Source organism: Coregonus lavaretus (assembly GCF_964263955.1).
Source record: "Coregonus lavaretus genome assembly, chromosome: 2".
In the NCBI taxonomy this organism is placed as follows: domain Eukaryota; kingdom Metazoa; phylum Chordata; class Actinopteri; order Salmoniformes; family Salmonidae; genus Coregonus; species Coregonus lavaretus.
Genome location: NC_139989.1, coordinates 42,326,925 through 42,345,214, shown reverse-complemented (window position 1 = coordinate 42,345,214; position 18,290 = coordinate 42,326,925). Strand labels below are relative to the sequence as shown.

The following is an 18,290-nucleotide window of genomic DNA, read 5'->3' as shown; positions in this document are numbered from 1 at the left end:
TCCAAAACCCCGGATAAACCTCCGGTAGTAATTTGCAAAGCCCAAGAACTGCTGCACCTCTTTAACAGTGGTTGGGGTTTGCCAATTACGCACGGCTGACACACGGTCCACCTCCATCTTCACCCCTGACGCGGACAACCGATAACCCAAAAAGGAGACTGACTCCTGAAAAAACAGACATTTCTCTGCCTTGACATACAGGTCGTGCTCCAACAGCCTCCTCAATACACGACGCACCAGGGCTACATGCTCGGCTCGGGTAGAAGAGTACACTAGAATGTCATCAATGTACACGACCACCCCTTGCCCCTGCATATCCCGGAAGATCTCATCCACGAAGGATTGGAAGACTGACGGAGCATTCATCAACCCGTATGGCATGACGAGATACTCGTAATGACCCGAAGTTGTACTAAATGCTGTTTTCCATTCGTCGCCCTCCCTAATGCGCACCAAGTTATACGCGCTCCTGAGATCCAGTTTTGTGAAAAACCGCGCTCCGTGCAATGACTCCGTCATGGTCGCAATCAGAGGGAGTGGATAACTGTACTTCACAGTAATCTGATTGATACCACGGTAATCAATGCACGGGCGCAACCCTCCATCTTTTTTCTTCACAAAAAAGAAGCTCGAGGACGCAGGGGAAGTGGAGGGCCGTATGTATCCCTGTCTCAAGGATTCGGCTATGTAAGTCTCCATAGCCTTTCTCTCCTCTTGAGACAAGGGATACACGTGGCTCCGTGGGAGCGCTGCTCCTGCCTGGAGGTCTATCGCACAATCCCCCTGTCTGTGAGGAGGCAGCTGCGTTGCCCTCGCTTTACTGAACACAAGTGCCAAATCCCCATATTCAGGTGGAATGTGCAATGCGGGCACTTGGTTTGGACTTTCCACCGAGGTCGCCCCCACGGAAACACCCAGACATCGCCCCTCACACTGAGCAGACCACTCCTTGAGAGCTCTCTGTTGCCACGAAATGGCAGGGTTATGGGTACTTAACCAGGGAATTCCCAGCACCACCGGGTACGCAGGGGAGTCGATCAGATATAGCTGAATAGTCTCCTCATGACCCCCCTGCTTACACATCCTAAGTGGTGCTGTGACTTCCCTAATCAACCCCGACCCCAACGGGCGGCTATCTAAAGCATGAACGGGAAAAGGATCGTCAACAGGCAGGAGGGGAATCCCTAAATCTAAACAAAACTTCCGATCAACAAAATTCCCAGCTGCGCCTGAATCTACTAGCGCCTTAAGCTGGGAATTAGGTGCAACCTGTGGAAAACTAACAGGTATACAAAAGTGCACAACAGAGAGCTCTGGGTAAGTGGGGCGTCTACACACCTGGGAATGCTCCCCAGTGCGTGGCCTGTTGTCCCCTCCTCCTGGAGACCCTCCCCAGCACCTGGCCGCAGTGTGCCCTCCACGGCCGCAATTGGTGCAGGGGACAGCCCCCCTCGGGCTCCTTCTCCTCCTCTCTCTAGCGCCAGCACCCCCGAGCTCCATAGGGCTCGGCTCGGAGGTGCTGGAGGATGGAATGGACGGACCCCACTCGGGACGTCCACGGGTGGCCAGCAGGGTGTCCAGACGGATGGACATGTCGACCAACTGGTCGAAGGTGAAATTGGTGTCCCTGCAGGCCAACTCACGCTGAACGTCCTCCTGTAGGCTACATCGAAAATGATCGATGAGGGCCCGTTCATTCCACCCTGCATCTGCCGCTAGAGTCCGGAACTCCAGTGCGAACGCCTGTGCGCTCCTCCTCCCCTGTCGGAGGTAGTATAGACGCTCCCCCGCCGCTTTGCCCTCAGGTGGATGGTCGAACACGGCCTTGAAGCGACGGGAGAACTCCGCATAGGAGATGGTGGTGGCGTCTATCCTCCTCCACTCGGCGTTGGCCCATTCCAACGCCTTGCCCGTGAGACAGGAGATGAGGGCGGAAACGCTCTCGTGTCCCGAGGGCACCGGGTGTACAGTGGCCAGGTAGAGCTCCACCTGCAGGAGGAACCCCTGACACCCGGCAGCTGTGCCGTCATACGCCCTCGGGAGCGAGAGCCGAATCCCACTGGGTTCCGGGCCTGGGACGGGCGGACCGCCCGATGGTGGTGGTAAGGTAGGTGGGGGTGTGGGTACCCCTCTGGACTCCCATCAGTGCAGGGTGTTGATGACGTCCTGCAGAGCGGTCCCCAGTTGTCGGATCTGGTCATCCTGGCCGCGGACGTGCTCCTCCAGCGACTCAGGTGCTGCTGTTGCTCCTGCTGATTCCATCTTAAGGTGTGTAATTCTGTCACGAACTCTGATGCGGATGTGGTGTGAATCAAATGCAGGACACAGGAGCTAAGTCAAACCAGACTTTACTTGCATAAACCAAAATAACAAAACGGGTCTAACCAACCCGGAGGCGAACAATACGCCACAGTGCGTAAAACACTCCAAAACCGACTGCGCACAAAACAACAGTGCGACGGTACAAAATGAGCGACTGGCAAACAGCACTGCACCAAACGACAGGTGAAAACAATTACACACAACACATGACAAACTAATGGAACATATAAAGGGTACATAATCACACTAACAGGGAACAGGTGTACAACAACTAGACAAAAACAAACGAACATCGAAACATACAACGGTGGCAGCTAGTACTCCGGGGACGACGACCGCCGAAGCCTGCCTGAGCAAGGAGGAGGAGCAGCCTCGGCCGAAACCGTAACAATTTTGGCCCATTCCTCCATGCAGATCTCCTCTAGAGCAGTGATGTTTTGGGGCTGTCGCTGGGCAACACGGACTTTCAACTCCCTCCAAAGATTTTCTATGGGGTTGAGATCTGGAGACTGGCTAGGCCACTCCAGGACCTTGAAATGCTTCTTACGAAGCCACTCCTTCGTTGCCCGGGCGGTGTGTTTGGGATCATTGTCATGCTGAAAGACCCAGCCACGTTTCATCTTCAATGCCCTTGCTGATGGAAGGAGGTTTTCACTCAAAATCTCACGATACATGGCCCCATTCATTCTTTCCTTTACACGGATCAGTCATCCTGGTCCCTTTGCAGAAAAACAGCCGCAAAGCATGATGTTTCCACCCCCATGCTTCACAGTAGGTATGGTGTTCTTTGGATGCAACTCAGCATTCTTTGTCCTCCAAACACGACGAGTTGAGTTTTTACTAAAAAGTTATATTTTGGTTTCATCTGACCATATGACATTCTCCCAATCCTCTTCTGGATCATCCAAATGCACTCTAGCAAACTTCAGACGGGCCTGGACATGTACTGGCTTAAGCAGGGGGACACGTCTTGCACTGCAGGATTTGAGTCCCTGGCGGCGTAGTGTGTTACTGATGGTAGGCTTTGTTACTTTGGTCCCAGCTCTCTGCAGGTCATTCACTAGGTCCTCCCGTGTGGTTTTGGGATTTTTGCTCACCGTTCTTGTGATCATTTTGACCCCACGGGGTGAGATCTTGCGTGGAGCCCCAGATCGAGGGAGATTATCAGTGGTCTTGTATGTCTTCCATTTCCTAATAATTGCTCCCACAGTTGATTTCTTCAAACCAAACTGCTTACCTATTGCAGATTCAGTCTTCCCAGCCTGGTGCAGGTCTACAATTTTGTTTCTGGTGTCCTTTGACAGCTCGTTGGTCTTGGCCATAGTGGAGTTTGGAGTGTGACTGTTTGAGGTTGTGGACAGGTGTCTTTTATACTGATAACAAGTTCAAACAGGTGCCATTAATACAGGTAACGAGTGGAGGACAGAGGAGCCTCTTAAAGAAGAAGTTACAGGTCTGTGAGAGCAAGAAATCTTGCTTGTTTGTAGGTGACCAAATACTTATTTTCCACCATAATTTGCAAATAAATTCATTAAAGATCCTACAATGTGATTTTCTGGATTTTCTTTTCTCAATTTGTCTGTCTTAGTTGACGTGTACCTATGATGAAAATTACAGGCCTCTCTCATCTTTTTAAGTGGGAGAACTTGCACAATTGGTGGCTGACTAAATACTTTTTTTCCCCACTGTATGTCAGAGACTTTCCCTGTTATCTTTGCCTCTCCATTTGAAGCAAAATGCCATGGTGCTGAACTAATGCCTCTCAAATTTTGAAAAAGGGAATGATTCATTAGACTTATCAAGAACCAAGACACACAGGAAAGCAACATCTGAGCATGTTGACTTTATCTCTAAGGGTTTTTTACACTGATTGACCCTCAAACAGTCAGTTGTTTTCTCCATAGACCAATAAGAGAAACAGGCGAGTAAGCTAGCGGAGCTGATAAACGCTCGGATTAATAAACCAGAGAGACGGCATCAGAAACCAGCTCTGCTTCTGATGGGGAATTAAAAGAAGTGATGGAGACATGTGTGATAGCATTTATCACCCAAATTAAACAGAGGTCTTTTTATTGATTCTGCCCGATTCAATTAAAGGATCTTCAAAGCCCCTGGCCATAAATGGGGCTGGACGAGATGGCAGCTGTCAGCGTTGCAGAGGTACAATCAAACAGAGGATGATGTGGATTGGCATGTGGAACATTCACCAGATTCTCTCTGTGACATCATAGACAATCAACTGAAACTTCTCTGACTGCTGCTAATCTAGTGAAAAAGCGTCAAGTGGCAGACGGATCATTAGGGGATATAAAGACTGGGAGGAAACTTATCTAACGAGAGCTGCCCGGTCACTAGGGGATGGGAGGGAGAACAGAGGAATGAGTGCCCGTGGGGAAACTTACTAAACTGTTTGGGTTGAGTCTATGTGAACCACTGTGGTCCCCTCCCTCCTCTCTGATTCTCTGATGTATATTAATCTGTGGGCCCTTGATGTGTATGCTCTGAAAGCACATTGTTCAGAGGGAGCTCTGCACTGCTCCTCCCTCGTTTGAGACGAGTCTCGTTCTAATGTGGCGGTGTCCGATCCAGAACATTGAGGCTGAGGCCGTCTGCCTCTCCCTCCGCCCGCCGGGGTATCAAAACAGATTAAAGGTCACCTGCAGGACATTCAATTAGAACGTCTGAAATGTCACACAGGGAAATGACTAACGCTGTAGAGTATGGTGTTGCTCCACAATTAGTGATGGGATATTGTTTTCAGACCAGGTCTGCACCAGATTGGACATATCAAATGACACCATGTAACAATGTTAGTGGCTGTTATGGGCAAATTATGTCCGATAGTTAAAGGATATATTAAACACATAGCATAAAATATACTATAGAAATCACGTAAACATTCCAGAAGGCTCAGGGACATAATCATTTGCATTTTACAATACAACTGTGCACACAGCCAGCTTTGAAAAGAGCAAACTCCCCAACCAATCTGGAGGGGGTTGTTTACTATTAGCTAAAGCCTGCATGTTTCCAAATTATAATGGAAATGTTTGGAAAATATAGTATATTCGACTGGCATGATGATATACAGTACATATCAACTACATTCAACACGGCTCAGGCAAAATGAATTATTCATCAACTATTTGCACCTCAGTATCCTTAAAAAAACCTTTAGCAACCATTTTCTCAACTGTTCCTCACTCCACATGAAAATGTGTAATCTACCCCAGTTTAGGATTAATATGGCATTAATATTGCATTTAGATAAAGATAGATTCGTAAACAGACCAAAATCCTCAAATACTTCAACATCTCAACCAATCTAAATAAATCTCACCAAAGCAAAGACCGGAACATTTGCTATCGCCTGTGCATGACATTAACAAAATGGCTGTCATTCCAATATTTTTTCATTGATGTTTTTTTTGCTCTTGTGTATGTCTGTTTCCAGCTGAGAAGGTTAATGACAACTTCTACACCAACCGGCGGCACATGGTGGAGATGGCAGCCAAGGGCAGTCTCCCTATGCACCCGATGCATCGCATGGAGCAGGAGCCCAGCAACCCCTACAGCCCTCCCTTACAGCCTTCCCTAAAGCAGAACGGACACAAGTCCAAAAGCACCAAGGGCCACAGCAGCTCCCATACCCTGGCCTATGGCTCCAACACCCTCGCCAACCCAGGGATCCAGAAGAACTGGGACGGCACAGAGACGGTGGGCCGCCGGCAGAGCCACGGCACTAAGAAACACTGCACCATAGAGCAGGTGAACGAGATGCACAGCACCTCACGCAGCCAGCACTACATGCCCCCGCAGGCCTACTTTGTCAGCAACAGCAAGACAGAAGTGACTGTCTGATCTGAGAGCCCACCCAACCACCATAACCACTATAACCCCAGCTGAGAGAGAGAGAGAGAGAGAGAGAGAGAGAGAGAGAGAGAGAGAGAGAGAGAGAGAGAGAGAGAGAGAGAGAGAGAGAGAGAGAGAGAGAGAGAGAGAGAGAGAGAGAGAGAGAGAGAGAGAGAGAGAGAGAGAGAGAGAGAGAGAGTTGGTCAGAAGGTTGCTGTAGAGGCTGAAGTAGGACAGTGGTCCTGGATTGAGTGCCCCTCTCTAGGGGTCCTGTGTGTCTACTAATGTGTGGCTGACTGACTGTGCATGAGACGGGCATGTGTGGGACTCCTGCCAGTGGGGGGAGAGTGACCACAACAACATACTCCAAACCTCCAAGGTTTGGGTCATCACTGTATTGATGATTATATTGCAACTAATACAAACTAATCATATACTGCAAGTCAGACTAATAACATCAATGAGCAGAGCATAGCAATGATGGACCTCTGATGGACGGATTAGCCAGGGTGAGCCTGGAGCCATGCAGTGGTGGAAGAGACTGGAACTGTACAAAAGCCCAGTGGCAATATACTTTTCCTATTGTCAGTATTAACTGAGATCTCAAAGGGCCTGAAAATGTGTATCATCTCATATAGTTTCCACTGAATCCACATCGGATAAGCCAGTAGGTTTAGATCTAGACACAGAGGAGCCGTTAGTAAAGAGATACATTGTTCTCCTCAACATTGATTGACATTTCCTCAGATGTTGTGTAGTGTATATACTGTGGGGGAACTTGTTGGTAATGCTCATGCTCGGAACCTTGAGCTCGGAATCATGATTACATCTATAGGGAAACAGTGACAATTTCAGATATGGACAGTATACTGTAGACTCATTCAGAGCCCACCGAGCATGAGGTGGATGAGACTGCACCAAACCAGTTCTGTAGCCACCACCTCATACACACCCTGCTCAGCTCTCTCTGACGTTAGGGCTGTGCCTTTCTCTGAGAAAACTATGAAATACTGTTCAAATCAAAGAGCTCGTCTTATAAACCCTCGCATAAGGTGTGGAATTGAATTAAATGTCTTCATCTTGCAAACATGTCCACAGCTGTCAGTTGAAAATGGTGTGTTACATCTACCATTTAACATACTTTATTTCTGTTTCCATTCGACAATACATTGTGTGTGTGTGTTTACCTTGGTACCTTAGAACAATGATAGAGAAAACACAGAAGGAATTGTATCCTTCCCATACATGTAATGTCACTGCCAATAAATGAGTGAATATATTGCCTATATATTTATGCTCATTCCCAAATTGATTAGTATGGGATTCATGTTGTGCAGGGGTGCCCGTTTCTTACCCACCTCCATCAATACTAGCAAATCTTTCCATGGCCTAGAGCATGTCCAACAGCCAGGCCCCCAGCTCAGACTGTTGTGGCACTAGAAAACTACTGAGGGCTCCTTTACGGCTACCCAGAGAGTTGGTAAAGGGTTGTGGATGTTCCTGAAACAGCCATAAAAGGTAAAGCCTTGGTAAATAGAGTGGATTGATTTAATTTAGTATGAGATCAAGCCCTGGATTAAGACAGAGATGATCCTCTGAAATCACCATGAGTTGATGTCATTGCATGCACAAATCAAACTTTAACTATTTGTAAAAGAGAAATTGCAATACATGATGTACTAATTATTGATGTTTTTTCATTTTCCTATGTTTTTGAAATTATTTTTTTATTCTACAGTTGCATCAACTTTAAAAGATATACACATATAAAAATAAAATGTGTTCATTTTGAATAGCTGGAGTAGCCTACTAAAACGTCTGAGAGTACCCATGTACAAACACACAGGTCAATGCCCTGCACATCCCCCAAGATGTGCCTGTCTTTTCCATTGGGCTAGTTGTGCATAATCAGATGAAAAATAGGACATTTTTCTCCCAACACTCCATTCTTGGGAGCTCACATGAGCAGCACAGTGCATTAGCATGCCACACTTACCAAAAAAACCTTTTTAAATAAAGGGCTTCTGATGCAATTTGCAATGTGTTGCGATTCAAGAGCAGCCCACACTTTGTCCGCATGTCTTAATCATGCCTCTCAACTTTCCATGGCTTTCCACTGTCCATTAGTCTGTCTGCCGGTGACAAAGTGGCTCTAATGGCTGGAGGAGTGACAGTAGCTTGTCGTTCATTCTCTCACTCACCACATGAAGTCTGGTAAGAATAGCCGTGAGTCACATTCCCTACTTTTAGAACTTTAGAAAGCATTACAACAATATAATGTTTTCGTATAAGAGGTGGACAAAAAGTATTTTTAAATTGTTTTTGGTACAGTATGAAAAACCACAAGTGGACATTTTCAGATTAGACTAAGGGAACAATCATCAGTACCGATTCGCTAAGGCCTACTATACAATAAGTGCTTGTATTTTTAACCACATTTTAACCAGATATGTATTGTATAGTCAGGCACACAACTATATGTGTTGAGTGTGTGATCACGTTGTCAGTGAAACGTAATGCACCAATACTGTAGATTGCTATATGCTAACAAGGAAGGCACAATCTCACAATCTTTATTTTGCTATTGCATGACGTAACTCACAGTCACACAAACTGCAACACATTGTATCGTTGTTTCATCACACAATCCACTTGTATGTTGAATTTTCTAGACTAGTCATGTATGCTGTTTTTGGCATATATGCAACACATGTCAGCTCAACATTTGCACCAATAAGACAGAATACTTCAGAATGCCAATGATGTGATGCAAAAAAATTAATACAAGGTATATTTGTGTATTACATTTGTCTATACAAAACAACGTCCAACAATGAAATTGGTAAGGAAAAGTACTGCAGATTTGCATTGACTGCAAAAGGGCTGATTCTTTAGGTCAAAAATCTAGAGACATATTTAGTATGGCTGTACAGTACATAGTTAAGGTGATGTTTTGGTAGGGCCATAGAATAAGTCTGTGCCTTGTGTCCAAATGAAATGTGCACCTGATTTAATTGTCCAAATACTGAGTGGTCTATGAACAGATTGATGCATAATATTATACTGTATAGCATGAAATGAAATCACTGTTCCACTTCAAAGGACCCTCTCAATAACAATATCATATCCAACAAGAGTTCATTTTTAACTATAATAACCAGAAAATTTATCTGGTTTCTCAGTGTTAAAACGTGTGCAAAGGTCAACAGCTCCATTGATTGTAGATAGAGTGCACCTATTGTACTGTATGCGTCCACAGTGCATTGAATGAGCTATTTTGTCACAATTTTAGTCATGGAGTGAACCTAACACTTATACGTGTAGTAGTGAAGTGTAACTCCTGTAGCTCAGTTGGTAGAGCATGGTGCTTGCAACGCCAGGGTTGTGGGTTCGATTCCCAAGGGGGGCCAGTATGAAAAATGTATTCACTAACTGTAAGTCGCTCTGGATAAGAGCGTCTGCTAAATGACGTAAATGTAAAATGTAACTCCCTCACTAAAATAGCTTCCACTGATATAGCATAAGACATGCACACTACATGTGTAGATTAACATTCCAGTTGACTGGTCACCATGCTACCTATGGCATACTGTAAAGTAATAACACAATGCCATTGATTCTAAATCATGTCCTTTGAAATTGTGTAACTATTTATCTCCAAACTTTGCTAATTTCTCAATCTAAATAAAAACATTCTCTACCTAACCCTGATTGAACTAAACTGTGCTCCTGGCTGAGGCTGAATTGCATTCATGATGCAGCCAGTGGTCTTGGTTCCAACCTTTAGGAGTGGGAAGACGATGGTGCTCTTTCGTCATGCTGTCAGTGGATCATGTTATTTGTGAAGCACAACTGATTTTGTATTCTAACAAAATGAAATATTACTTGTCATATATGTGTGTACAAGTTGAGAAGAGGAAACTCCCATTGTATTGTACACATCTAAAATCATATTTACAATAAATCTGTTTCTTCTCAAGATTTTTGTGGTGAGGTACAGTATGTCCATGGTTGCATTATTTGAATGTTGCATTGCTCTTGATCTTACTATGATTTAACTTTGAGGGCTAACACTTGTGTCACGCGGCACAAAGCAGACCCGGGTTCGAACCCAATCGGTCACACATCCAGTTAACGTTTCTAGTGAACATGCAGTAGGCGGCATAGATCATCGTAAACTTGCAGAGATTCCTTTGAACAGGATCCGCTAGCAGCCATTCAGTGTAGACTGATTGTGTTCCCATGCAGTCAGCTTAGCTAATAAAACCCCAGTCGTCCCCATGCCCCGTCTTGCTCCCTGTAATGAGAGTTAACCTGGCTGTCTAGCGTGATCATTTAGCAGCCCTGTTAGCTCATCTATCAGCAGAAGAGCCCTGCCTTTCTCTTCATGTTGGGATGGCTCTTCATTAAAGTCCAATCTGTCCCTGGACGTTTTATTAACACAGAACTCTGCTGACCTTTCTATGGAGATTGTTCTCCTTCGACACCATCCATCAGCAGCAAGGCTAGGGTGTCAGGGCCACAGAAAAGGTTTGCTCAAACAGGAGGTCTTTACAGGTACTTTAGAGGTACTATTGGGACACTCAGCTTCATTCTTTTCAATCTTCAAATTGGCCATTGAGTGGGGTAAGTTTAGATACAGATAATTCTTTTTTTCTACTGATTTTAACCAACTTTATCTAGCTAATCAGATTAAATTAGACTTTTTACAATAAAGTTATTTTGGGTAAAGTTCTGACTTTTTAACTTTTTCGAAGATAGTGAGCAACATTTTGAGACGTTTAACTGATGATTTCCAAAACAGTTGTACAGAGTTAACTCCCCTGATTGAGTCATTACCATTGGCTAAAACTGTAGGATCCCTGCAGACATTGAGCCTGTGGATGTCATGATATAGTCGTTTAAACTGCTGGAGCCGAGTGTGACTGACTAGTGCAAGAGAACTTCAGACTTGAGTAGTCGGCACCTGGACGGCATGATGAGACAATTAGTCAAAGGAAATCCTTCCATGTCTTTAATGGGATGCCATTGTGCAGGACAGGACTCCCAGTAACTATTAGAACCCATAGCGTGGATTCGATTGCAGTCCCTCCTTGTCCTGCTTTCAAAGTAAGGAAAAAAATATGAAATTTCATAATTTGGCTGAAATATCCCTTTAACTCCCATATGTTGGAAGAGGCTTTTGCTTAGACTAGCAAGTGGTTGCACAGTCATTCTAATGCTATGAGTGGTTGTGTTCCGAGACCATCTGGAATACATTTTTTTGCTATCTGTGCTTATGAAACAAGGACATCTGCTCAAGAACCATTATCTGGTCTCAGCAAGACCACAGATGCTGCCAACAGAGTCCCAACTCAGACTAATCCAGACTGCTCATCTGATTAATCATGTCGCAATGAAACTTCACTGTTCACAGAACTACTTTGGCATCCATGACTCATGTCCATACATTTATGCTCAATTTTAGAGTTTGGCGCATTTGTTTGTCATCCCTTTTATTTCAAATGTCTGCAGCTGATAAACGTCATTATAATGCCACTGTATGGTTCTAAGTGTAATTCTCTAAGAGGTGTTAAGGGTAATAAAGGATACTGAGGCTGTGTCATTGGTTCTTATTATGTAAAACTGATTTATCAATAAACTACATTCAAAGAACCACCTTGCTCAAAAGCTAAGCAAATGAAACAGAACTGTGTGTCTCTCTCTCCGCAAATATGGTTTGCAATAGGTAAAGGATATTTTTGTCCTAAAGCAATGCTATTTTCGTTTCATTTTGCAGGACACTTGAGTATTTACCTAGAAACCCAGTAAGACATTGTATATCAACAGTGTGACAGCCTGTTATCATTTTTAAACTTACCCTCTTTAATGACAATGACAATGACACGACACCAGACAACCTTCCAACTGCCACTGTCTCACCTGCTGTGGGCTTGGCCTCATTACTATAGTTAATGTTCTAGTAATTAAGGCCACACTGAAGCAGGAGTTACTGTATTAGAATGTACCGCTTCTGTTCTGATGCTGACACCCAGGCTTTCCAGAAGGAGCATTGTATTTCATCTTCTAGCCTTGAAATAATATAGTGACCCAGCACAAACGTGTGTGTGTGTGTGTGTGTGTGTGTATGCTTGAATGTACTGTATATAGGCCTAAGCAACATTCCAGATCAGAACGACCAGTCTAATAAAAGGACAACCTTTCGGTGAGAGGAAGTGGGCCACTCACTATTTTTGACAGAGAACTGTTCAAACAAAGCACCCAAGTGCTGATGGATTCAACAGAAAGTTCATTTAAATAGGCCAATGTAATTCAGAACTGCTAACGGTCTAGGTTTTGCTCTCCCAGTAGGCTGTCAAAGAAAATAAATGTACTCCACTTTCCAACATTTATGGCAAAAAGTACAAATAGTGCCCAGGAGAACTTGCCCAGCCCGCAGAGGGAAAGTCCAAGTGGATGCTACACTGCAACTCATTCTCCATCATGAGTCGTTTTAAGATTACAGACTTCAAAATCAAATCCCTGTTTGCGATGTGTGCTATAATATAGATGACTGAGATAGGATGTTGTTGAATAGCAGCAGAGTAAACATGCAGACTAATGTGTGTGACACCTCCTTGGGGATGGACTGTGTGGTTGGGGAGTAGAGGTCTTCTCGGGTCCAAGAAGTTGGACCTGAACCCGAACGGACCCGAGGATAATCAGACCCGGTCCGAAAGGACACCCCCGCCCACACACACACACAAAAAGAGGGATCCACACACAAACGGACCCGAGAACAATCAGTCCCGAACCCGAATGGACCTAATGAAAACCAGCCCTAGACCCGGCCTTTACCCTAGACCAGACCCGAAAGAAAATGTCTAGCAGCCAAGTAGCTCTTCTGGAGAATGAATAGGTCTTTATATGTTGGCTAGGCCTTCTATAAATCAATAAATTCACCTTATTAGCATAAATTAAATATGCTATAGGCTATGCAGAGCCTTGGTCGGATCCATTTGGGTCCACTCGGGTCTATCAACTATAGACCTGAGTTCCGATGACAATCAAACAGGACCCGACCCGGACCCGCACGGGTTCCAGGTCCCTGGTCGGGTCTTGGGTATTCGGGTTCGGGTGGACCCATGAAGAACTCTAATGGGGATCCATTTTGAAACTATATAATTTCTATTGTCTCACTCACACACAGGGCCTTTGGAGATTTAATTTGATTGGAACATTCTAATCCCTGAAATGAGAAGCAATTTCATCTGTGGATCTGGATGATTTACAGAAAAAGGCTGCTTGGAAGTGGATTTCCTGAAATTGACTAAAATTGGCAGATTCCTCCCTTCTGAAAACCACATTATCATCCATCTATTTTTAAACCAATATTTTCTGCAGTTGCACAATTAGAGCTAAATCCAGACTAATTGAGTAAAATGGAAGATGTATCTGAGAGGAACAAACAGGGATTCTGAGGGAGAGTGTAGGTCAGGTTACAGGGAGACATCTAAGAGTTGCTTTCAGATCGAGAGCGTGATCCCCCTGGCAAGCTAGTTCTGTCCAATCATGTACACTGAGGATTCACTGTGCTTTGGACTTGGTGAACATTGGAGTGTGAGCCGTCTGTCTGTCAGCATGAGGCAGCGGTTGTAGTTATACAGTGGGGAGAACAAGTATTTGATACACTGCCGATTTTGCAGGTTTTCCTACTTACAAAGCATGTAGAGGTCTGTCATTTTTATCATAGGTACACTTCAACTGTGAGAGATGGAATCTAAAAATCCAGAAAATCACATTGTATGATTTTTAAGTAATGAATTTGCATTTTATTGCATGACATAAGTATTTGATACATCAGAAAAGCAGAACTTAATATTTGGTACAGAAACCTTTGTTTGCAATTACAGAGATCATACGTTTCCTGTAGGTCTTGACCAGTTTTGCACACACTGCAGCAGGGATTGTGGCCCACTCCTCCATACAGACCTTCTCCAGATCCTTCAGGTTTCGGGGCTGTCGCTGGGCAATATGGACTTTCAGCTCCCTCCAAAGATGTTCTATTGGGTTCAGGTCTGGAGACTGGCTAGGCCACTCCAGGACCTTGAGATGCTTCTTACGGAGCCACTCCTTAGTTGCCCTGGCTGTGTGTTTCGGGTCGTTGTCATGCTGGAAGACCCAGCCACGACCCATCTTCAATGCTCTTACTGAGGGAAGGAGGTTGTTGGCCAAGATCTCGCGATACATGGCCCCATCCATCCTCCCCTCAATACGGTGCAGTCGTCCTGTCCCCTTTGCAGAAAAGCATCCCCAAAGAATGATGTTTCCACCTCCATGCTTCACGGTTGGGATGGTGTTCTTGGGGTTGTACTCATCCTTCTTCTTCCTCCAAACACGGCGAGTGGAGTTTAGACCAAAAAGCTCTATTTTTGTCTCATCAGACCACATGACCTTCTCCCATTCCTCCTCTGGATCATCCAGATGGTCATTGGCAAACTTCAGACGGGCCTGGACATGCGCTGGCTTGAGCAGGGGGACCTTGCGTGCACTGCAGGATTTTAATCCATGACGGCGTAGTTTGTTACTAATGGTTTTCTTTGAGACTGTGGTCCCAGCTCTCTTCAGGTCACTGACCAGGTCCTGCCGTGTAGTTCTGGGCTGATCCCTCACCTTCATTTACATTTATGTCATTTAGCAGACGCTCTTATCCAGAGCGACTTACATAAATTTTTTATTTTTCATACCCCCGTGGGAATCGAACCCACAACCCTGGCGTTGCAAATGCCATGCTCTACCAACTGAGCTACATCCCTGCCGGCCATTCCCTCCCCTACCCTAGACGACGCTGGGCCAATTGTGCGCCACCCCATTGGTCTCCCGGTCACGGCCGGCTACAACAGAGCCTTCCTCATGATCATTGATGCCCCACGAGGTGAGATCTTGCATGGATCCCCAGACCGAGGGTGATTGACCGTCATCTTGAACTTCTTCCATTTTCTAATAATTGCACCAACAGTTGTTGCCTTCTCACCAAGCTGCTTGCCTATTGTCCTGTAGCCCATCCCAGCCTTGTGCAGGTCTACAATTTTATCCCTGATGTCCTTACACAGCTCTCTGGTCTTGGCCATTGTGGAGAGGTTGGAGTCTGTTTGATTGAGTGTGTGGACAGGTGTCTTTTATACAGGTAACGAGTTCAAACAGGTGCAGTTAATACAGGTAATGAGTGGAGAACAGGAGGGCTTCTTAAAGAAAAACTAAAAGGTCTGTGAGAGCCGGAATTCTTACTGGTTGGTAGGTGATCAAATACTTATGTCATGCAATAAAATGCAAATGAATTACTTAAAAATCATACAATGTGATTTTCTGGATTTTTGTTTTAGATTCCGTCTTTCACAGTTGAAGTGTACCTATGATAAAAATTACAGACCTCTACATGCTTTGTAAGTAGGAAAACCTGCAAAATCGGCAGTGTATCAAATACTTGTTCTCCCCACTGTATCTGCTTTGTTAACCTTGGACAATGTGTTCACAAGCTGATGCTCTGACAGCAGGTGCTTGAATTTGAACCTGAGTGACTTCAAAATGCTTATTGTATGTGTAGGTGCACTTGACTGCACCTCAGGATCAATGGAATTGGTTTCCTACCGAAGATCATCAAGGCTTTGATTTGCTGACCTTCCGTTAAACAAGCGCACATCCTGGTGGATGCCAGTCTTCTTTGATCATCCTACCTTCATGAAATGTCAGTACGCATGCATTATTGACAAGGCTTTTTCCCTCTCAGCCACACATTGGATGAGTAACTATACTCTTGTACATTTAGTTGGGAAAGTTCCAAAAGTTATTGTTAGTAACAGAAAGTCTATCCAAAAGAATGGAAGTTACCGTATACACTGGATCCAACCGATATTCTGGTTCTGATCTGATTGCTCTTAAGTTAGTCAAAACTTTACAACACGACTAGGAAACAGACAGAATAGAACAACATGAAACATCTAAGAAGCCAGGCCTGGCATTCATAGCGGATTTTGAAAAGGTATTTGATAAAGTAAGTCTGGATTTTATGTATAAATCCATTTCGGTGAGTCTCTTATTCAATGGGTTAAAGTAATGTATAGCAACCCCAGGTGTAAAATAGTAAATAGAGGCTACTTCTCAGAGAGTTTTGAACTGTCAAGAGGAGTTAAACAAGGGGTATCCACTGTCACCATATCTATTTGTTATGGCCATCGAAATGCTAGCTATTAAATCAGATCAAATATCAACATTAGAGGATTAGGAATCCAAGGCTTAAAAACAAAGGTGTCCATGTATGCCGATGACTCAAGCTTTATATTAAGTCCGCAAGCTAGATCCATGCAACGTCTCATTGAAGATCTAGATAACCATATTACGTGTATATCTTTAAAAAACACACTCCTCGTTTTTCAAATCATATGAGCAAAACATATTTCGCTTTATCTGGGATGCTAAACCAGAAAATATAAAGTGTGCCTATCTATATAATGAATATGAACTGGGTGGACTGAGATGATTAAATATCAAAACACCAAACCTCTCTCTAAAAGCTTCACTTATACAAAAGTTTTACTTGAACCCAAAATGGTTCTCAAGTAGATTACTAAGAAAAGCTCATCCCTTTTGCATTTTTGCCTTTGTGCAGAAAATAAATGAAACCTTGTTCAAAGTATCTCTCTTTTTCAAACAAGCATTGCAGAGCTGGTTACAATTTCAATTTCATCCCCCAGAAAATATATTACAACAAATGTTATGGTTGAACTCAAATGTGTTGGTTGATAAAAGACCTGTATTTATGGAAAATATGTTTGAAAGGGGTATTTTGTATATTTTGTTTTTAAATGATATTGTAAATTGGAATGGTAAAGTTATGTCCTTCATGGACCTATCAGAATTGTATGGGAATGTCTGCTCAATCCAAGATTACAACCAATTGATTACAGCATTACCCCAAAAATGGAGGAGGCAGGTGGCAGCTGGAGGAGGTAGGAAACTGGTCTGTCTGCCCAATATAAAGGATCAAAACTGGCAGAGGAACAAATAGCATAAATAGGAAAGTATACCAGTTTAATTTGAGGACCAGGAGGTTGACATCTGTGCCATACAGATTGCAAAATAGCTGGGAAGAGATTTGTGATGTACCGATTCCATGGCACAGGGTGTATGAGTTGATATACACTACCGTTCAAAAGTTTGGGGTCACTTAGAAATGTCCTTGTTTTTGAAAGAAAAGCAATTTTTTTGTCCATAAAAAAACATCAAATTGATCAGAAATACAGTGTAGACATTGTTAATGTTGTAAATGGCTATTGTAGCTGGAAACGGCTGATTATTTATGGAATATTGTCACGAGAATTTCTATCTCAATGTTTCAAAAATGAACTTACTTCCCCCGCTGTAGCCTTCACTTTTCCCTGTGTTTCTACCTTTACCCGCTATTTCCCCAAGAGTGGCCATTAGGTCCTCTGCTCCTTTCTGCTCTTTCTTGGCTCTGTCCTGTCTGTTATTCTGCTCATGATGGATTGCATATCGTTTAACCTCAGCTAGCGATGTCACTCCCCAACCCACCAAGGTCTTTTTAATGGTTTGAGAAATTTCAGGCCTCATTCCGCTTAAAAAGGCTATTTTTAATTGTTGATGATACGGCCCATCTGCTACCTGTTTGCTTTAGAAAAATCAGCATGTAGTAATCTCTGAGATTGTTACATAGTTGATTAAGTTTATCCCGATTCTCTCCGTCTACGGCCCACTGTAAAATAACTCTGTCCCCCCTTCCTGGGGTCCAGTCTCCCTTCACAGCTGCCCAATCCTTTCCTACCACTATCTGTCTCACTGCCCTTTCCAATTCCCCCGTGTTTAACTTAAACCTTGCAGTGAGCCCTTCCATATCTCTCCTGAATCCCTCTATTCCTGTTTTCGGGTGTACCACCCCTTCTACGGCTCGGACCACATCTCTCTGGGTCCATGCCCTGTATACATCTAAGGTTGCCGGGGATCCCTCAGCCCCTGCCAATGAATTGGGTAAGGCTATCATTGGGTGCCGGCCCCCTCCTACTCCCTCATCTCCTGACTCATACTGACTCCCTCCTGAGCTCAGCTCTGAATCCCCACTGGAC

General features: G+C 44.2%; 1 protein-coding gene across 1 annotated transcript in view; it reads left to right on the top strand.

Moving 5' to 3' along the window:
* The window catches only part of LOC311147352 (protein shisa-9B-like), a gene marked incomplete at both ends in the record, with an annotated part of 39,893 nt that extends 33,710 nt beyond the window's left edge, over positions 1-6,183 (top strand). The window contains one exon of the mRNA XM_084184038.1: positions 5,777-6,183. Coding sequence (XP_084040164.1) covers positions 5,777-6,183 — 407 coding nt within the window. The remainder of the gene's footprint in view (positions 1-5,776) is intronic.
* Between the last annotated feature and the right edge of the window lie 12,107 nt (positions 6,184-18,290).